Below are 23,173 nucleotides of genomic sequence, written 5' to 3' on the forward strand. Positions count from 1 at the left end.
CCCCCATGAACTTTGAGTTCAGCACACTAACAGGTAGATCACGGCACTTTCTTGAGCTTTGAATGATTTCAGGTCTTCTCAATGGTATTCATTCCCTTTCAGACTTCAATTCAGAATTTTCCATATCAAAAGAGCACAATTATATGAGAGTTCTTAGAACACACTCATGAAGGGATGAATTCAGCAACAGATATATTCCCACTAGCAAATTCAATTCTGCAGGAACATAGGTAGACTAGCTGGTGTGAGATATTATTTTCTACTATAAGAATAAGTTCATATTGTTCAGTTGATGGTATTTCTGAGTTAACTGGAAATCCAGTTGTGACCTAGAAAACCCAAATAATAATAAACACAAATATTTATGTGTTAATTTGTTCATCTGATAGTTATTTTAAATTGTATGCAATATATACATATTTATTCACCTCTTTCTATGTTCTCTGGCAATTCTTATTTGTAACTCAGACAAATGATTTAATCTATGGTTGACACATGATTTGAAATTCATGAAATTCTAATTTTCTTATTTTACCAGGAAAGATTAGTTCTCAGTAATATGATCTTTGTATTTTAAAATTAAATCAAAACTCCTTTCATAAATGTAGTGAGGTAGCAGTGGAGAGGTTGGCTTCTTTCTTAAGGCAGCAGATGTTTTATTCATAGGATTTATTCCTTCTTTAATGTCATAAGGTCAGTGTCCTTATAGGAGTAGACACATCAAATTGTAGACAGTCTGAATGCAATGTTACAAAATAAATACTAATGTTTATTTGGAAATATGATGGTAACTTTCCCTACAGCTGAAATTAACAACTCCCAACACGATCTCTAGGAATTATTCGTAGTTCTGAGCCATGCTTTAGGAAAACATTCCCTAAAGAAAAGGAAAAACAAGGTTAGGTATGCATATAAGATAAAGTTTTATATACCATGCTATATAGGAGCATAAGACAACAAGTTAAAATCAAAATTAAAGATTTTATAATAATTAATGAAGCACATTTTAAATCAAAATAATTGTCTAAAACAAATGTCTCATTTTTATTATATTAAAAAACTGATTTCATTTAGATTTTTTTTCAGTTCTTCCCACACTCTCACAGTCCAACATAGCAATTTAAAGCAGAAGTACCAGGAAAGGGAAAAAAAAAACCCCACACACTACAAAATGAAATAAAAAAATTAACAACTTGAATCATGAATGCTTTATGTACGACAATAGAAACCAAACTGAGGAGCAGAAAAATAAATAAACCTAAACTTTAAGAAATATGGAAGTAGTTTAGAATTTTCCGCAATTATGGAATGACAATTTATGGAAATATTTTTATTCATTCCAAATTTTGTGCATTATTGAATTTTTAATGTCATTAAATCAGGCAGCATACTATAAAAATATATGTATATATATATACACACACATACTATATATAGCACAGCTGCTATAGACATTAATACAAATGAACTATTTTTAGTTTAAAATTTGAATTGATTTCTACCAATAACTTTTAACATATCTATACAATGAGGAGAGTATTTTTAGAACTTTCAGTTTTATAAAAAAATGATTCGTTTTGAGCCTAACACTCATCAGAATTGCCTCAAAGACCATAATCTCATGAGAATTGGCTCAAGATGGGAATAACATACACACTCAATTGGGTGGAGTAATCTAACCCTGCAGGAAAATAGGAGGGGAAGGGGATAAGGAGCCAAGGAGAAAAAGAAGGGAGGGCAGATTGGGGGAGGGGGCAGTCAGAAGCAAATCCCTTTTGAGGAGGGATAGGGTGAAATAAGATAAATAACAGAGTAAATATCATGAGGAAGGGAATAGGATGGAGGGAAACAGTTAATGATAGTAACTGTGAAAAAGAGAAAAGGGAAAAAAAATTGTACAAAAAATATTTATAGCAACTCTTTGTGGTGGCTAAGAATTGGAAATCAAAAGAATGTCCATCAATTGGGGATCGACTGAACAAGCTGTGGCATATGATTGTAATGGAATATTAGTGTGCTGTAAGAAATGACAAAGCAGGATGATTTCAGAGAAACCTGGAAAGACTCATATGAACTGATGTATAGTAAAGTGAGCAGAACCAGGAGGACATTGTACACAATGACAGCAGTATTGTGATCAATTGTGAATGACTTAACTACTCATCAATACCATGATCCAAGACAATCCCAAATGGTTAATGATGAAGCATACTATCTACCTCCAGAGAAAGAACTGATATTGAATAAACACAGACTAAAAAAGAAAAAGAGTACTGGTGGACTGTATATTATATAACCTATATCAGATTGATTGCTGTCTTGTAGAGGGGAAAGGAAGGGGAGGGAGGGAGAAAAATTTGGAACTCAATCTTATTTTTTAAGATTTTAAATGTCATTTTAATGACATTTATTTAACTTGAAACTGAAAACAATGGCTAAATGAATAATAATTAAATTTAAATTGTTCTGATTGAATCACAAAGCTTTGTTTTATTCATGTAGTGAGTAACAGTCATTTAAATTCGGAAGAGTATAGAACTTAAACTAGTTAAATGTTTCATTATGTAATGTTAATTATTTTAAATGACTATTGCCAAAAATCGATTATGACGTATCAGACATGCTAACTTTCAACAAACACAATAGCTAGATTTTTTGAAAGTGCAAAACTAACAAAGTTACCTACTAAATTCATTATATTATAAATATAATAATAATATCATAATATCATAATATTATAAATATTATAATATTTCTGTATAAACTAGATCATATGTGACAATTTTTATAATAAATCTATCTACTGGTAGACATATGAATAAACACACACAACTATATCATGTCCTTGCTATGTAAGCTGACATTCTGTTGGACTCTTTAGGTGATAAACAATTGAAGAGGAATTTTATTTAATGTAGAATGTCATGCTTTAGGTATGTTTTCTGTCTTAAAAAATAAGGGGGAAATATATATATGGGAGAATTTGATTAAAAGGCTAAATTCCATCTGTGTAATAATGCACGCAACGAAATAGGTTAATGTGGACAAAGAGTAAGAGTGCTATAAAAAGAATTAATGGTTACAAAATAGTTGTCAAAAAGCATATCTGATATAAATAGAAAGTAAAACTACTAAGCATTTTAAAGTAGAATTTTCAGACACTTACCAGCAGTCTGTGCAGGATTTATTCCTATTCCATCTATAAAACAGTTTTTAAAATCAGATCAAATGTATGTAGTTTCTCTAGTTAGACTAAGTTTCCAAGTATCTGCAATAGATTTACTGCTAAAATAGCTTAAATATGAAAACATAAATGTCCACCTTTCAGGTAATCACCTAACTGCTCAAATTAATCATGATTATAAATTTATAGGTACTGAAGAGTTGGGTCTTCTGTCAATTATAGAAATAATTAAGTTGCACAATAGAAATTCCGAACATCTTGCAATGTACAGTAACAAATCATATATAGAAATTTTATTCCACTTCTAATAATTTAATTAGCATTTCAATATTCCTGTTAAGCACAGAATCTTAAGGGCAAAAGAGATTTCAAAGTAATGTATATCAATTCCATGAATTACAAGAGTGATTTAGCCTTTCCTGAATATTTCCAAAAAAGATTCCACAGTAATATTTGATACAAAGAGTATTTCAACTGTTAGCATGAGTTCTTTTGAAAATCCTTCTAAATGCAGGGCAAACTTTTTCTCTCTTACCCTGTACCCAATGGAAATTAAGTTACCCACTACACTACTTGTAAAATTTTTATGGTATTCTTGAAAACTGGTTAAATACTCCACTCAGCCTTTCTACTAATCCATTTTTGGTAGCTTTTATTCATGCAGCCGTAAAGGACAGAGTGGCAGAAGAAGAACAACCTTCTGACTTAAACCATGATATAGTTTCAATTATGAAAAGAAATGTGTCAAAAGGAAAAATAAGCTTCAGAAGTTTTGCACAGCAACCTTCCCCCCCCCCCCCCCCCGGAGCAATGAGGGTTAAGTGACTTGCCCAGGGTCACACACCTAGTAAGTGCCAAGTGTCTGAGGCTGGATTTGAACCTCCTGAATCCAGGGTTGGTGCTTTATCCACTGCAATCCACACAACCTTTTATCTTCAAATAGTGCCACAAAACATTTAAAAATTGACTGGACTGTGCCAAAACCATGGAAAGACTGACAATTGATAAAATCTTTTTCTAGACTTCTATGATTCCTGTACTTATCCTTTCTATCAAAAAAGAAGACAATTACACTTATATAGATTAGAAGAGTGTATGTTTTAAACCAGTTTAAATAAATTTTGTCTCTTTCTACTCATTTACTGTAGCTGTTATAATACATGATTTTAAAAAGAACTCTTACCATTTGTAATTATAGCACTTGTTGCAGCAGGAACTTTAAACTAAAGGAGAGAAATGGTAAATGTTATTTTTACAAACAAATCATCTTAAAATCTGTAATAATAAAAACTGTAGTGTACAAATAAAAAATCCTGATGATGCAAACTAGAACTACAGAAATTAATAGAGAAAATGCTTTAATTTGCATCTGTCAAGTACTTTTCACATTCTCCAAATATTAATCTTATTGGATAGCTGACATCTGAAAGTTTTAGTTTCAATATCTACTGATTTGTAAGAGTAACTTGTGTGTACACATGTAAAAACAATTAGAACTTTGTAGACTATTATGTACTGCTTTGGAAATTAAAGTTTTACCTAAAAGCAAACTGAGCTTACTATTTGTGAGATGATTTTCTAATACTATACATTTTTCTTAGTTACAACATAGTTTATTTTAAAATTTGAAATTTCAAACAATAAATACTATACAAAAGGAAAAGTCAAAAGTAATTCTAGATCCAATATATAATTAGAATACTTGAAACTTTTTTTGAAAAACACCTTTACGAACTTATGAATGAAGTCACAAAGAAATTTGCTCAAATACACACTTCAAAATCCACTTCAGAGCCTGGAAAGACTTATATAAACTGACATACGGTGAAGTGAGAGAACATTGTACACAGTGACAGCAATATTGTTTGATGAAGAACTATGAATGACTTAACTATTCTTAGTAATACAATGATCCATGACAATCTCAAAGCATACTATCCAACTCCAAAGAAAAAAATGATATTGATTGAACACAGACTGAAGCATGTTATCTTTCATTTTTTTCTTTTATTCAAGTCTTTTAATACAAAATGACTAATATGATAATATTTCACATAATTGCACATGTATACCTATGTCTGCTTACTGCCTCAGGGAGGGGTGTTGGGAAGGAGGGAAGAAGGGATAGAATTTGGAACTTATAACTGTAAATAAAAAAGTTCACTATCAAAAAATAAATAAATGAAAGGTCAACAACTTTTTTAATTTTTGGGTGAGGTAATTGGGGTTAAGTGACTTGCCCAGGGTCACATAGCTAGCAAGTGTCAAGTGCCTGAGTCCAGATTTGAACTCAGGTCCTCCTGAATCCAGGGCCAGTGCTTTATCCACTGTGCCACCTAGCTGCCCCAACAATTTTTTAAAAGGCACTTCAGGTTAAAAAAAAACAACCCTGGGTTATAGAAGAAGCTTAGTACCTTACTGAGTCTCACTTTCTTAAATCACATTCATTTTAAGGAAAGGCCATACAATTTTCTAAGTCACACCAGTGTAGGAAGCTGATACTAGTTCTTGGCAATGTATCCCATAGTTATTAACAGAAAAGCAATCATTGTCATTTTTTTTTCTTTCTGGGAATGAGGTAGTAGCAATCAAATTAAAAAGAAGAAAAAAACCACTATACTTTTGAAGTAATAAATTCATCCTGAATAAAGAACATTTTTATGATTTCTTTCTCTATTCCTTCCCTCCTCTACCTCCCCAGGCCTTTTATTTCCTTTCTTCTTCAAGCTTGACTTAATGATACCACAATCTCTTCTCTGGCTCTCCCAACACTTCTCTGAATCTCCATACTTGATTACAAGAATTTAAACTTCAAAAGACTGGGTGTACTAGCCACAAAACATTTGGGGTTGAGATTTAATGATATCACAAAGACTCCCAAATGATCAGCTACTTGTCCCCCTGTCCCAATTCTTCTGTCATCACCTTAATAGTTTCAACAATTAATGGAATCAGCAGAAGCACATATAAGGATGAAATTATCCAAATAACTCTGAAAGTACCATTTATGTTCCATCCACAGAGCATGGAAGAGCAATCTGCCTTTTGTGACAATCTCCATTAATATTCTATACCTGTGGCATGTCCAAACCACCTCTTCCTGAATTATCGTCTCTATTTTAATCATCCCATCTCCTTCCAAGGTCCCTTCCTACCTACTTTATCTATGTTGTTGTCTAGCCCAGGGTCACACAGCTAGTAAGTGTCAAGTGTCTGAGGCCGGATTTGAACTCAGGTACTCCTGAATCCAGGGCCAGTGCTTTATCCACTGCGCTACCTAGCTGCCCCTCATGGTTCTCTTCTAAAGATATCACACTCCTTACAGTTTGCTCCACTGGAAACCTATTATCCCAACATCTGTGACTCACACCACCAGGTGGGAGGCTGTGTATATTCTTTGTTCTCCATAGCTATTTTGAGGTCATTTCTCTATTAAGTGAACTTTCGTCTTCTGAAGTCATAAAATCTGTGTATAGCTCCATATTTCCATCTTTGTCCATGCCTTCAGAACACTTACTTTAATTACCTCCTCCATCTTACTGAAGCCACACACACTGACACCTTTACATATTAGATTCCATTTAAGTACATTACCTCTTACATGTGGAAATTTGAAATTCTACTTAGACCACAACTTTCTATCTTTCCAGCTCTTTTCCCCTCAAGATCTCACTCACACTAAACCTCCTTTTTGCCCAAATCATGAGCTCCAGGCACTTAATACTTCTCATTCTCCGAGGCCATATCATTTACTCTAATGCCATTTACTTTTATGAGTGGTCTTCATCATTTGGTCTGACATGTTCGTGTTTTGAATTTTCTACTGTCTAACACAGCTCTAGACAGAGTGCTTAAATTGTTGAGGAAATTAAGTTTTGAATTTTATTGTTGTTCCCCACTTAATTAAATAATTTAAAATACATAACAATATCTTCTACTACATGCACATGAACTATATTAACATGGGTTATATATAAGCTAACACTTACATAACACTTCAGTGTTTTCAAAATGTTTTACCTATATTAACTCATTTAGTTTTTACAACAACTCTGTGAAGAAGGTGCTATTATTATTCCTATTTTGAGGATGAAGAGGCTGATTTCAAGTGACTTTCTCAGGGTCACATATCTATTAAATGTCTGAAGCAGGATAAAACTCAGGTCTTCTTGACTCCAACTCCAGCAATCTATCCACTAGCTGTGATATCTCATGTGTCATATCACATAATTCAATTTAACTCAACAAGCATTTACAAGGAACTATGCTGGGTGCTGAGGGTACAAAGACAAACTTAAAATTGTCTCTGTCCTCAAGGAATTAAATTGTATTTTTAATTCAAAGTTTGAAAAAAAAAAAGTTCACTGATTCCAAATCAAATTTGTCATTATCATGAAAATGTTTAGTATTTGAAAACGTTAACACTAGCTAATATCCTCAGTAAAAATGTAATTTAAAATTAATTATAGTTCTTAGATTTATACTGTCAAGACTAATAATTTAATAACTATGGTAAGACTTTATTCCTTCATCAGGTATGAAAATGAAGTAATGGCCGAACCATATTTTAACATCAACTTTTTTTTTTGTGAGGCAATTGGGGTTAAGTGACTTGCCCAGGGTCACACAGCTAATAATTGTTAAGTGTCTGAGGCCGGATTTGAACTCAGGTCCTTCTGAATCCAGGGCCGGTGTTCTATCCACTGCGCCACCTAGCTGCCCCTGAACCATATTTTAAAATTGAAGGACATATAAGTAACTCTAATTTAGGGAGACCATCTTACTAAAAATAATCCATATATATTATCCATACTTTTCTGCTAGGATATTAATAAGTTTTAGTCTTTGGCCAGGATATCATAATGTCAAAAAACAGGTATGAAATTTCAAATATAAAGTATTTAATTAAAGCAACCTCTTTTCCAATCTTAAGGTCAATTCTCATTAATAATCATGATCTTTGATTATCAAAGAATTTTGTGGCTAAAAAGAATCCTAAAGACTGTCACCTGACAAATGAGGAAAAAGACTTAAAAGAGGTTAAAAGACTCATCCATGGTAAACTAGTAATTAGGCAGAGCAGGGACTAGAAAACATAGATCCTTATTTCTTGTTTTTCTTTTTTTTTTTTTTTAGTGAGGCAATTGGGTTTAAGTGACTTGCCCAGGGTCACACAGCTAGTAAGTGTTAAGTATCTGAGGCCAGATTTGAACTCAGGTATTCCTGACTCCAGGGCCAGTGCTCTATCTACTGTGCCACCTAGCTGCCCCTAGTCCTTATTTCTAACCTAGTGCTCTTTCCATTAGTGATAATTTTATTACCTAATTCATAAGATGAAGACAATAATCTGTGCTTCTTAATAACGATTTTATACTTACTTCTTCTGCAGCAAACTTTAGTACTGCTGTGAAAGGAGTATTTTCAGGAACACTGAGTCTGGAAGGAAAGAGCAACAGATTAGGAAAAAAGTGCAGTTCATTTCAGCTGTATATTGAGTATATCAAGTATACTGAGATGGAATTGCTAAGGAGCTCTGCTGAATAATGACTGCCAATACTCCAATTTGACTTCAGTATTCTTTCATTCTAAATAAATTTAAACTTCCCTTATGAAAAAATAAGTTAGGACAGTGGCCCTTGGCCACTAATGATACTTACTTCTTTATTGTTGCAATAAAGCTATTCAAAAAACAGTATGGGGAAGGATAGTCAATGATAAAGCATTTGTGAAAAATAAACCCACAGTAGTGGGCAACTATTTGGCTTTAGTATTAGGTTTCAAATTGTTTAATGTACTTTTTTTTTAGGGTATTCAATTAATCAAGCAATCAAGTACTTTAGCATTTTGGGTACAGCTTAAAATGCAAGATTTTATTCCTAAACTCTGAGCTGGCCTTTACAAGGAAATTTCTGGCACCTTGAGTTCTTAGTTGCAATATAGAAAAGAATTTGGAAATAACTTTGACTTATTAAATTAAGCATCAAATACCTTTTGACTAGGATTCTATCTGTATTACATTAGTATTACTGTTAAATAGAGAATGCTATGAATACATAATGAAACCTTATATGCTTAATGAATACTGCAAATAAATTATCCAATTTATCAAATACTTATTAAACACCTAGGATGTGCAGTGGTTAGGTAGTGTGGAAGTAGTGAAAAAAATGAACCCTCTCTGTCCTTAAGACTAGGGAGAAAAAAGCAAAGGAAAGATTAAAGTTTTATAATATTAGAAGACAGAGTGCACTAATATGTTGAAGGAATCAGAAAAAGCTTCTGTAGGAGTAGCCCTTGAGCTGATAAGGTTTTCGAGAAAAGGAAGTACACTGCAGGATTGGGGGAAGGCCGTGTACATGAGCAGAAATGGAAGACAGCAATATTGATGTCAGTAAACAAATAGGACACTTTGGCTGGAAGGAAGACTACTTAAAGGGGAATAATAACATTCAAGCTTAGGCCAAAGAGGTTGGTTAGAGGCAGGTCTTGGAAAACTTAAATGCAAATCTTAAATTTGCCTTTTTTTCCTAGAGATGATGGGGATCCATGCATTGAAGGTTTTTCAAAATGAAATTTTGTTGATAGTTTATTTTTACATTACATGCATTTCTCAATGTGTTTTGCTTCTTTTCTCCCCTATGTAATGATTGGAATGATGTCACCTGCTGGACACTTACTGTAGGAAAGCTACAACATGAGGAGAGGGCCTCTGAGGGCAGGACCATGTGGCTTTTCTTTGGTGTCAGGAAGTGATGTTGGCTTGTGGGAGGAAGAAGGGGGAGGCTGGCGCTCTGACTTGCTCTCTTTCCTGAGGACTCTGGTGGAAAAGGGAGCTAGAAATGTGCTCTCTCTTTAATAGATAGATGAATCTAGGCCTCTCTCTCTCTCTTTACCAAATTCTTATTCTTCTTAATAAATGCTTAAAAGTCTAACTCTTGCTAAAGCTTATAATTTATTGGCAACCACTCATTAGATATTTTAGACAGTATATGTAGAATTTTTGACCCTTATACCTACCTCCCACCTCCATCAATCTCTTATTACAAAGAATAAAGAGGGGAAAAGTTTTTCAGTTCTGTTTTCTTCTGCTTATTTTAAAAAATGCTACAACTCGGGGCAGCTAGGTGATGCAGTGGATAAAGTACCAGACATGGATTCAGGAGGACCTGAGTTCAAATCTGGCCTCAGACACTTGACACTTACTAGCTGTGTCACTCTGGGCAAGTCACTTAACCCCAATTGCCTCACTCAAAAAGAAAAAAAAAGCTACAACTTTCTTTTCCTTCCTTCCTCACTGCTATCCCTGTTGATAGTCCCATTCTCCTTCCCAAGAAAGAAACCATCTTTAAAAGAAAAAAAAATAGTTAGGCTAAAACTACTTCCAATTGAAGGTTCAGTGGAAGCTCCTCAATTATACAGTTAAATGGACTTTGAAATATGGAAATTTCTTCTGCACTTGCATTGAGATCTGAAAAATTCTCCTGGAACTATAGTTTGAGCTCAGAAAACATGTCCTCTGCAAATCTGTGTGGGAATAGAGATATTCCTTCTTATTTTAACTTTCAACAGGAAAGGAAGTGTATAAAGTAGGTTGATATTATGTAATTCAAATTTGTTGTTGAATTGACTTTACTGTAGTAGCATGAAACAGACTAGATAGGTAGGCTAAACTCAGTCAAAGAGACTCCTAAATGTTTTGGTTGAGGGGGAAGAGGAGTTGCTTTACTTCATCAGGCAACTGGGGACCAGAATAAGAAGATCATAGTAGTTCATCATTAAGATTATTCAATTTAAAAAGTATTATTAAGTCCTTACTACATGCAAGGCACTGTGATAGAACATATAAAAAAAAATTTAAAAGTATCCTATGATCTAAAGGAGTTAACATTTAACTGGGACAGGAGAAAATAGACTGGAATCAGGGAGACCAGTAAGAAGGCTCTAACAGTCCAGACAAGAAATGATGGACACTAGAGCACTGTATCAATGGAGAGGAGAATCAAGTTTTGATATATATTTCTGAGGCTTGGGTAGCTAGCTGACACAGTGGATAAAGCACTGGCCTTGGAGTCAACCCAGACATGTACTGGCTGTGTGACCCTGGATAAGTTACTTAACCCCAGTTGCCTTAAAACATCTGGGGCCATCTCCAGTTGTCATGGTGTGTATCTTGCCACTGGACCCAGATGGCTCTGGAGGAACAAGTAAGGTTGGTGACCTTACATAGCCCTCCCTCACTTAAATCCAATTCAGTGTAAGTCATGACATCCCCAAAATGTCACGGTCCTCTTAGAGAATGAAAGACAAGCAACAACAATATTTCTGAGGTAGAAGGAACAGAGTGTGGCACTCAATTAGTTTTAAGAGCCAACTGAGGATTAGCGCCTGGGATGGTGGTGGTGGTGTGGGGAGAATGAAAACTCCTTAAGGACAACAATGGTTTTCAATCCTTTTGTATCTGTATATCTGAGCAGTCTTGTTACTGGACTCCAAAGACTTTGGAAGAATAAGGCTCATGACTTTGCACAGCCCTGCCTCACAGATCTAATTCACTTTCAAGTCAAGACATCACTCTCCTGATGTCATTGGTCCTCTGGGAATGAAGGATGAATAATCTGTGAGGAGTAGTAGCTGCCCCCCCCCCAGGGACCCAACAGACCAGTTCCAGTTGGGCAATGATGCTATTTCTTCTCTTATCTTCCTCTTCTTCCTCTTCTCCCTCTGTCCATGTGGGGAGTCATACCTTACATGTAGGTGCTCTGTCCAAAGGAAATTTTGATCACTTATATTTCACAAGATACTTTGGGGTTTGGAGGCTGGAATTGTTTTTTCTTCCCTATTTATTCATTCTATCATTTTTTTTTTCCTGGAAAAAAAAAAAACTGGGGCAATTGCCTTGTCTTATATAGTTATCATGTATGATTTCTTGAAATACAGTTCTAGTAAACCAGGCTTTGATAAGGCCCATTGGTATTCAAATGGAGCTATTAGACTATGCTCTTAAATCCAAATTACTTTGGCTTTCACTGACTGGCCAATAGGTCCCGGCCCCAAGGCTCATTTACTCATAGTTTGTGTTTTGATTGTGCTCAGTGAGTGTAAAAAGCAATTGTTTCTGTTGTAGCCCAAAACTCTGAGGATCTTCCCTTCCCAGGCTGATTTTTTGTGAAGAAAGTAGGCCATCTTTTGCCTCCATTCTTACCTAGCCTTTAATCACCGGGAAAGACCTTAGTTTAAAAAGGACAACGTTTCCCACTGCATCCCAGGCCATTTCCAGTTGTCCTAACCTATATCTTGCTACTGGACTCCTATGATTTTGGAGGAGAGAGGGAGGTGGATGACTTTGCACAGCCCTGTCTCACTTAAATCTAATTAACTTTTAAGTGAAGACCACCTCCTGATGTCATTGGTCCTCTTTTAGAACTAATAAGGAACCACAATCTTTGTATATCCAGAGCCTAGCATATGGCTTGAAGCTGTGGTTTCAGTGGAAATTGTTCATCAATGCAAATAACCAACTTATTGGTCTGACAGGTCAAGTGACTTGACTACAGTCACACAGCTAATATGTTTCAGCATCAGGGCATAAATCATTCTCTAAAGAACAGTCTGAAACCTATCTTTATGGTCTCCTTTGAGGAAGTTGGTCAGAGAGGTTGGAGTGTCTCTAGGCATCAATGGAAAGAACGCTGGTTCATGAAGCACTCCCTCTCCCTAAGTCAGATTCTGATGGCTATTTCTGTTACTATACTCTCAGTGTCTGGCATATAGTAGGTGCTTAATAAATGGTTATTGGTAAATTAGACTTAACCTACCTAGGGCTTAGTTTTCTTCCTTGTATGATGAAGGGGCCTGGACTAGTCGGATTCTGAGATACACTCTTGGAGACCTAAACCTAAGATCCCCATCATCAACATCTGGATATAGAAAGGAGGGAGGGTGAGTGTCACAGAACAGGCACACCCAACTCCGCACCATCATCAGCGAGAGAGAGAGAGAGAGAGAGAGAGAGAGAGAGAGAGAGAGAGAGAGAGACAGAGACAGAGACAGAGACAGAGACAGGAAGAGTAGAGTCGCACGGCCCCCAGCCCAACGGCTACGTCACTCACACTTTATACGGCAACCGCGGGTCCGAGGTCAGCGTGATCTTAAAAGAAACTTTCGACCTGCAGAGTAAAGAGAGCAGACGGCGAATTAGAGGACGGCGGCGGGGGCGACGGTTGCAGGGCTCTTAGGGAGGGGGCGGACGGGTCAACTCGTCACGTCACTCACATAGTGAGGCCGTGGCTGGACTTAAAGGAGCCTCACGGCGATGCTCGGATCCCTCAGACAGTTCAATTCTTGGCAGTCTCCTCAGCCAAAGCCGCGGCCCTCGCTTCCTTACTCTCAGAGGGTCCACGTCTCCTGCTGTCACTTGAGGACCTGGGGCTTTCCTCTTAGAGGCTGCCGACAATATTGCCTGACAAGCGGCTGTTAAATCTGCAGCTCCTCAGCCAAGACCAAGGCACAGACCACTCGGGAACCCTCAGTCTTCTGCTTTTAGGGCCATGGTTGGGTCTGTACGGAACGAAATTATCCGCAAGTGAAATACGCTGTGGTTGTTTTAGGTCAGGCAGCTCCGCAGTAGGCTTGAAGAAGCCTGGCTGCCCGGAAGCGGGCCCGAGGTTGGCTCCTCCTAGGGCGGAAGACGCAGAGAGGGAGAAGGAAGAAGGAAGGAAGAAGGAAGTAGTATAGGCTTGTGGAGGGTCAGAGTCAGATCCTCTGACCCACCTCCCAACCAACTGTGTTACTTCTAGGCAGATCCACCCTCCCTGACACGTGAAGCCTGATTGTTTTCCTGACACCAGACTTCCCCAGCGCTCATTGATTGATGCCGAGCTTGTGACCGACCCTTCCATAGTGTGTGTTGGTCATTTCTTTTCCAGCTATCAAATTATGGGATTGTAAAGAAGGGCTAAGACCTTTTCAGTTGTATCTCCCATGGAGATAGCCACCACCTAGAATTGGGCTGAGTTTACAGTAGATCACATGGCCATGGATTCCGAGCTAGACAGCACTTTAGGGGTCCAACCTTTAGGGGTCCAGCACTTTAGCTAGTCCAACCCTCTCATTTTGCAGATGAGGAAATTAAGGCCAGAGAGGTCAATAAATAACAATAAATAAGACCATCTCAAAGCGTTTGCCTCATTTACAACTATACTTTTTATATTTTATGTCGTGAAGGCGGTAGGATAAGCTTATCTGCCAAGAAGACCCGAGTTCAGGTACCACCTATGTGACCCTAACCACTTAATGGTCTAGACAGCTTTTTGAGAAAGTACATAATTGGTATATTGGTACAGGTGGTTCTTTACCTGGGTGTTTTCTAAACCAATTTAATCCAATAAACATGTTAACCACCTGCTATGGGCCATTCACTATGCTAATCACTAGGAATAAAATAAATAAGACAGTCCCTGCCCCCAAGGGGGAGGGAGAGACAATAAACAAAAGAAGACAGACAAAGAGTGTAGGGACCTGCTTGTTTCATGGAGTTATAAAACCAGGAAGAGCACCAGATGCAAAGTGGAAAGAGCTGAAAGTACATTTTCTACCCTCTATACTTTTCTACACTCATCTAGTCTATTACCCTCCTCATTTTACCTATAAGGAAAAAGGCTCCAAGAGGTTACACGACTTGCTCAGTATCACATAGCTATGTCCAGATTTAGAAATCAAATAGTAGAGCCCGGATTTATACCTAGAATCTGATTCTAGCATGCAGAATGAAGCTCAGACATTATGAAAAGACACAACTTTAGAATTTCAGGACATGGTGATTAGTTGATTGGTTCAATCCCAATCTGACAGATTGACACATGATTGTCAGTTGATAAACATTTATTACCTGTGTTACCTTGGACAAGCCACTTAATCTTTCTAGGTTTTAGTTTCTTCACCCATAAATTGAAGCTGTTTAGCAAAAGTTCCTTCAAGCTCTAAGACATGAGCTCTAATGTCCCTGGCAGCACAAGATTTCTATGATACCTAGTTAGTGACTGAATCAGTGCTTATTGGATTGGGTGGGTTTTGTTTTTGTTTTTGTTTTTGTTTCTTTGGTGAAGTAAAAATGCCATACAAGACACCTATGATCAGGAAAGGAAGTGAGCCAATCCTGTAATAAGATCCACCTGGCATACATAAAATTTTATTAAAAGACCTAGAAGACAGCTTTCTTATTGCATCAGGTAGGTCTGTGGAAAGTATAAGGATAAAAATCACTTGGAATGAAAATGTTATCTAGGTTACAATCTATAATTATGGAAGACTTCCATCTCTAAATCTATGATCCTATGATTAATACACAAATCTGTTAGAAGAGCCTGAAAACAAGGCACTGTGTATCAGTGTAATGTCTCCTAATGACATACACCAGAGACTGACCATATCAGTTAGCTTTATCTATTGTATCTCCTATAAATACCTGGCATACTGCTTTGTAAATAGGTACTTGATGACTGTTGAATAAGAAAATTAAAACCATCTGTCCTCAGCACCCCGATGATCTCTTTGTTCACATTTTAAAACCTCTCAATGTTCCCATCCCATATCTTTTCCCTCCCTCTGGTCTCAGGACAAAGTAATCCATCTTGCTGGCTTATCCTTGATTATAATAATGATTACTATTTATAGCATTGTTAAGGTTTGCAAAACAATTTACCTGAAATATTTCATTTGATCTTAACAGTTCTGTGAGGTAGGTACTATAGGATATTATATCAATTTTGTAAAAGAGGAAATAGTCATAGCAAAGTTAAGTGACTTGTAGATGTGGGGACCAATTTTTAATTGAGGAGTGCTAGCTAAACAGCTCGCCACAATATTGGGGCAAGGAGACCGGCAGCCTCCCTCAAAACAGAAGATTTATTTTAACAAGAATGCACTTAAAAACACACACACACACACACACACACACACACACACACACAAACAGGATCAGTAGGATCAAGGGAAAGGAAATAAAATGGGGAAAGGGAAATTATAATACCTGAAAAAATACCACCGCCCAGGAATCAGCTGAAAATACGCAGCAGAACGCCTGTCACTTTCCAGCTTCCACCTAGAATGCCCCATTCTCCTCCCCCAAACCTAGAAACATCCCACACAGCCCCAGCCAATGGGATGGCCGCTCTGACAGTCACATGACTGCCCTCACTAGGCTTCCAATCATTATAATTTTGCCAGGCCCATGTAGGTGGCAGGGAGTGGTGATGACATGAGGTGCCAGAGCCCTGGCAACAGCTACAACCAGTGGGTGGAGCACCGTGGGTTTTGCGGAGCCCCAGGCCAGTGCTCGCTGAGGCATAAAAACCTCAAATAACAATTAATTCTTTATATGGATGATTACACAGCTAATAATGTCAGAAATGAATTTTAATCCAGGTCTCTCTTGACTCCAGGTACAGAACTCCTTTTAAACCATTTTTCAGTTCAACTGTCAACTCTTTCCCTGAGTCCCACCTTGAGTAAATTACGTTTTCCTCTGTAGGTCTCCCATGGTAGTTTGTTTTGTGCCTCATTAATGAACTTACCATATAATTATTTTGTAATTTTTTAATCAGTCTGCTCACCCTGCACTAGATGCTACCCAACTTGTCCAAGTACCTTTGAAAATAAGACTTTTGATTTAAAACTGAAAGCGACTGTGATGTCATCTAATCTAGTATGTATCAATAGATATATGTCTCTTATTTTACTTGATTGTAAGCTCCATGAAGCTGGTTACCATGTCTTACTGAAAAAATTCTATCTTACCCACGGTCTAGTAAAGTGCCCTATGCACATTAAGTGATTAATAAAACTTTTTTGATTTTTTTTGGGGGGAGACAGGGCAATGAGGGTTAAGGGATTTCTCCAGGGTCACACAGATAGTAAATGTCAAGTGTCTGAGGCCACATTTGAACTCAGGTCCTCCTGAATCCAGGGCTGGTGCTTTATCCACTTTGCCACCTTGATGCCCCTTGCTTTTTAAATTTTAATTGAATTTATCTCATCCATTTTCAATTGTAGTGACTGATTGTATACAATCATTTCCAGATCTATATATTCCACCCGACTCTCTCCCCATTCTTCAGTTCCTAATTTCTTGTTATGTGCTTTATATCTACACTTGAATGTCCTTCTAGCACCTTAACTGTGACATGTATAAAAAATGAACTTACCTTTTTTTATTTCCCCCCTTTATTTTTTTCTGAATAGAATTTTATTTTCCAAAATATATGTAAAAAACCCAAATTTTGACATCACTTTTTTATAACTTTGTGTTCCAACTTCTCTTCCTTCTTCCCTTCCCACCCCCCCACCAACAAGAACTCAAGCAATTCAAAATAAGTTATACATGAGTAGTCATGGAAAACATTCCCACATTAGATAGGTTGTGAGAGAAAACAGTTTAAAAAACCAAACTTCAGGGGCAGCTAGGTGGCTCAATGGATAAAACACCAGGCCTGGATTCAGGAGGACCTGAATTCAAATCTGACCTCAGACACTTGACATGTACTAGCTATGTGACCCTGGGCAAGTCACTTAACCCTCATTGCCCTGAAAAAAAAAAAAAACAACAAAAAAAAAACAAAACAAAAAACCCCTGAACTTCAGATTAGGGAACTGTCAAAAAAAAAAAAGTGTTTCCATCTGTTTTCAGATACCATCCATCAGTTCTTTCTCTGTAGATGGATTGCAATTTTCATAAGTCCTTCAGGGTTATATTGGATCATTGCCTTGCTAAAAATAACTACATGCTTCCCAGCAGATCATTTTACACTATTGCTATTATTTTGTGTACAGTACATTTCACTCAGCTTCAGTTCATGTAGGTCTTTCCAGCTTTTTCTGATAGTATCCTATTCATCATAACCTGTATATAGTATCTTTTTTTCTTCCTCTTTTTTTTTTTTTTGGTGAGGCAATTGGGATTAAGTGACTTGCCCAGGGTCACACAGCTAGAAAGTGTCAAGTGTCTAAGATCAAATTTGAACACAGGTCCTCCCGATTCCAGAGCCAGTGCTTCATCCACTGTGCCACCTAGCTGCCACCTGTATATAGTATCTTAAACTTGACAAAGAATGTTCTTCATAATAGCTCAGCAAAGTAGGTATCATACGTTTTGCCATTATAATCAATCATCATAACTATTTCCCTCCATCCTATTCCCTTCGCATGATATTTACTCTATTTTCTATCTTCTTTTAACCTATTCCTCCTCAAAAGTGTTTTACTTCTGACTGTCCCTTCCCCCGCTCTGCACTCCCTTTTTTCACCCTTCCCTCCCTATCCTCTTCCCCTCCTACTTTCCTGTAGGGTTAAATAGATTACTCCTACCACTTGGGTGTGAATATTATTCCCACCTTGAGCCCACTCTGATGAGGTTAAGGCCTTTGAGCTAATTCTGTGTTCTAAACTTTTCTTCCTCCCTCCCTCCTCAACCCTCTGTATGAAATCAAGCAATTCACTATGTTATACTCGTGCAGTAATGCAGAACATCTTGACCTTGAAAGTGTTTTGCATTTTACTGCTCTCTCCCCCAATCTGCTCTTCCCTCCTCCCCCTCTCCCCTCCCCCCCCCACACACATTTATCTCCTTACCCTAGCTCAGGGCAAAAATATATTAATATACCTACTTGAGTATGTTAGTCACACTTTTGGCCAATTCTGATGATATTAAGGTTCACTAAATCCCTCACTCCTTCCCCCACTTCCCTTCCCCTCCATAAGCTTTTTTCTTGTTTCTTTCTCATGAATTACCTCTCCCTAGTCCATCTCTCCCCTTTGCCCTCGCCCAGTCTATTTGTCCTATACCTCAACCCTATTTTAAAGATGTCATCATGGGTTAGTTAGGTGGCACAGTGAACAAAGCACCAGCCAGAGACCCATGAGGCCCCAAGCCCAAATCTGATCCCAGACATGACACCCCACCCTGTTTGCCTCACAAAGAAAAAAACATAAATGCTTTACAGATATCATCACTTTATATTCAGTTCAGACCTGTGTCTTCTGTGAATTCCTTACTGAGAAAGTTCTTATGAGTTTGAAGTATTATCTTCCCATGTAGGAATGTAAACAGTTTGATCTTTTAATAGCCCTCATGAAGTCTTTTTCCTGTTTACCTTTTTTAAAAAATGTTTTTAAAAAGTTATTTATTTATTTTAGTTTTCAACATTTCTTTAGATAAGATTTCCGATGTCAAAATTTTCTCCCTCCCTCTACTAGACAGCTGGTAATCTGATATAGGTTTTATATATATATATATATATAACATTAAACATTTCTGCATTAGTCATATTATATGAGAAGAATCAGAGCAAAAAGGGTAAACCTCAAAAAAGAAAAACAACAGCTCCAAAAACAAAAGAAATAGTATGGTCCAATCAGCGTCCATATTCCACAGTTCTTTTTTTTCTGGATTTGGAGAGCCTTTTCCATCATGAGTCCTTTGGAACTTTCTTATATGGTTGGATAGGTGAGAAGAAACTAGTCTATCACAGCTGATCAACACATAATGTTGATGATACTTTGTATAATGTTCTCCTGGTTCTGCTCATCTCACTCATCATCAGTGCATGCAAGTCTTTCCAGGTTTCTCTGAACTCCTCCTGCTCATATTTTCTTACAGCAAAATAGTATTCCATTACATTCATATACCACAACTTGTTCAGCCATTCCTCAATTGATGGGCATCCCCTCAATTTCCAATTCCTTGCCACCGCAAATTAGCAGCTATAAATATTTTTGTACATGTGGGTCCTTTACCCTTTTTCATGATCTCTTTGGGAAAGAGACCCAAAAGTGGTTTTGCTGGATCAAAGGGTATGTACAGCTTTATAGCGTTTGTGCACAATTCCCAATTGCTCACCAGAATGGTTGGATCAGTTCACAGCTCCACCAAAAATGCATTAGTGTGGGGGTGGCTAGGTGGCACAGTGGATAAAGCACCAGCCCTGGAGTCAAGAGTACCTGAGTTCAAATCAGGCCTCCCACACTTAACATTTACTAGCTGTGTGACCCTGGGCAAATCACTTAATCCCAATTGCCTCAATAAAAAAAATTGCATTAGTGTTCCAATTTTTCCACAACTTCTCCAACATTTATTATTTTATTTTTTTGTCATATTAGAAAATCTGATAGGTGTCAGATGGTACCTCAGAGTTGGGTACCTCAGAGTTGTTTTAATTTACATTTCTCTAATCAATAGTGATTTAGACCATGTTTTCATATGGAAGTAGAAAGTTTTGATTTCTTCAACAGAAAACTGCCTGTTCATGTCCTTTGACCATTTCTCTATTGGGGAATGACTTGGATTCTTATAAATTTGATTTAGTTCCCTATATATTTTAGAAATGAGGCCTTTATAAGAAGCAATGGCCATAAAAATTGTTTCGCAGCTTTCTGCATCCCTTCTAACTTTGGATGTGTTGCTTCTGTCTGTACAAAACCTTTTTAATTTAATGTAATCAGAATCATCCATTTTGCATTTCATAATATTCTCTATATCTTGTATGTTCATAAACTGTTCTCCTTTCCAAAGATCTGAAAGGTAGACTATTCCTTCTCCTAATTTACCTATGCTATCACCTTTTATGTCTAAATCATGTACTCATTTTGACTGTAACGATTGGAATAACGCCACCTGCTGGATACTTACTGTAGAGGAGTTCTGCCCATGAAGGGAACGTCTTTGAGGGCAAGACCAGGAGTCAGGAAGTGACGCGGACTAGTGGGAGGAGGAAGGAAGAGACTGGCGCTCAGTCTCGCTCTCTTTCCTGAGGACTCTGGCGGAGAAGGGAGCTAGAAATGTGCTCTCCCTTTAATAGATAGGAATCTAGGCCTTTTTCTCTCTCTTTACCAAATTCTTATTCTCCTTAATAAATGCTTAAAAACCTAACTCTTGCTAAAGCTTATAATTTATTGGCGACCACTCATTAGATATTTTAGACAGACTAGCTAGAATTTTAGCCCTTAACATGACCTTATTTTAGTATAAGGTGTAAGATTTTGGTCCATGCCTAGTTTCTGCCATACTCTTTTCCACGTTTCCCACCAGTTTTTGTCAAATACTGAATTCCTATCCCAGAAGCTGGAGTCTTTGGGTCTATCAAATAGTACATTACTAATGTCATTTACTACTGTGTCTCCTGTGCCTAGCCTATTCCATTGATCCTCCACTCTATTTCTTAGCCAGTACCAGATAGTTTTGATGACTGCCGCTTTATAATAGAGCTTCAGATTTGGTACAGCTAACCCACCTTCCTGTGCATTTTTTTCCATTATTTCCCTTGATTTTCTTGACTTTTTGTTTTGACAGATGAATTTTGTTATTATTTTTTCTATCTCTATAAAATAATTTTCAGATAGTCTGATTAGTATGGCACTGAATAAGTAAATTAATTAGGTAGGATTGTCATTTTTATTATATTAGTTCTGCCTATCCATGAGCAATTGATTTCTTTCCAATTATTTAGATCTGATTTGATTTGTGTGAAAAGTGTTTTGTAATTATGTTCATAGAGTTCCTGGGTTTGTCTTGGCAGGTAGACTCCCAAGTATTTTCTGTCATCTACCATTACTTTAAATGCAATTTCTCTTTCTATCTCTTGCTGCTGGACCTTGTTGGTCATGTATAGAAATTCTGATGATTTATGTGGATTTATTTTATATCCTGCTACTTTGCTAAAGTTGTTTATTGTTTCAAGTAATTTTTGAGTTGATTCTCTGGGATTCTCTCAGTATACCATTATATCATTTGCAAAGAGTGATATTTTTGTTTCTTCTTTGCCTATTCTAATTCCTTTAATTCTTTTTTCTTCTCTGATGGTTAAAACTAACATTTCTAGTACAATATTAAATAATAGAGGTGATAATGGTCATCCCTGTTTCATCCCTGATCTTATTGGGAAGGCCTCTACCTTATCTCCATTACATATGATGCTTGCTGATGATTTTAGGTAGATACTCCTTACTATTTTAAGGAAAAGTCCACCTATTTCTAAGCTCTCTAGCGTTTTTATTAGGAATGGGTGCTATATTTTGTCAAAAGCTTTCTCTGCATCTATTGAGATAATCATATGATTTTGGTTAGTTTTCTTATTGATATGGTTGATTATGTTAATAGTTTTCCTAATGTTGAACCAGTCCTACATTCCTGGTATAAATCCCACCTGGTCATAGTGTATTATTCTGGTGATCACTTGTTGCAATCTCCTTGCTAATATTTTATTTATGATTTTTGCATCAATATTCATTAGGGAAATTGGTCTATAATATTCTTTCTCTGTTTTTGCTTTGCCTGCTTTTGGTATCACCACCATATTTGTTTCATAAAATTAATTTGGTAGAATTCCTTCTTCAACTATTTTTCCAAATAGTTTGTATAATATTGGAATTAATTGTTCTTTAAATGTTTGGTAGTATTCACCTGTAAATCCATCTGGCCCTGGGGATTTTTTCTTAGGGAGTTCGTTAATGGCTTGTTCAATTTCTTTTTCGAATATGGGCTTATTTAAGGATTTTATTTCCTCTTCAGTTAACCTGGGCAATTTGTATTTTTGTAAATATTTATCCATTTCATTTAGATTGTCAAATTTATTGGCATACAGTTGGGCAAAATAGTTCCTAATTATTGCTTTAATTTCCACTTCATTGGTGGTAGAATCACCCCTTTCTCTTTTGATACTGGTAATTTGGTTTTCTTCTTTCTTTTTTCTAATCAAATTAACCAGTGGATTATCTATTTTATTGGTTTTCTCATAAAACCAGCTCTTAGGTGTATTAATTAATTCTATACTTTTCTTGCTTTCAATTTTATTAATTTCTCCTTTAATTTTCAGGATTTCTAATTTGTTCTTTTTCTAGCTTTTCAAGTTGCACGCCCAATTCATTGAGCTCCTCTTTCTCTTTTTTATTGATGTAAGCATTTAGAGCTATAAAATTTGCCCTAAGGACTGCTTTGGCTGT

The 23,173-nt window shown here is 36.7% G+C and overlaps 1 protein-coding gene across 1 annotated transcript; it reads right to left on the minus strand.

Moving 5' to 3' along the window:
* Positions 1-741: 741 nt before the first annotated feature.
* UFM1 (ubiquitin fold modifier 1) lies at positions 742-13,830 on the minus strand. Its single transcript, XM_043996202.1, has 6 exons — positions 13,457-13,830; positions 13,294-13,350; positions 8,563-8,620; positions 4,368-4,407; positions 3,167-3,199; positions 742-877 (listed from the first exon to the last, which is right to left on the minus strand). Coding segments are annotated over exons 1-6 (258 nt in total). The 5' UTR covers positions 13,459-13,830; the 3' UTR covers positions 742-809.
* Between the last annotated feature and the right edge of the window lie 9,343 nt (positions 13,831-23,173).

This window comes from Dromiciops gliroides, chromosome 3 (assembly GCF_019393635.1).
Source record: "Dromiciops gliroides isolate mDroGli1 chromosome 3, mDroGli1.pri, whole genome shotgun sequence".
Taxonomy (NCBI): domain Eukaryota; kingdom Metazoa; phylum Chordata; class Mammalia; order Microbiotheria; family Microbiotheriidae; genus Dromiciops; species Dromiciops gliroides.

Bases quoted from the DNA above. Each gene is read 5' to 3' on its own strand.
- UFM1 (XM_043996202.1), bottom strand. The intron at 3,200-4,367 runs GTAAGAGTTCTT...ACTGTTTTATAG, and splicing joins AAGTGCTATAATTACAAATG to ATGGAATAGGAATAAATCCT. The intron at 878-3,166 runs GTAAGTGTCTGA...CCTTTTCTTTAG, and splicing joins AAATCCTGCACAGACTGCTG to GGAATGTTTTCCTAAAGCAT.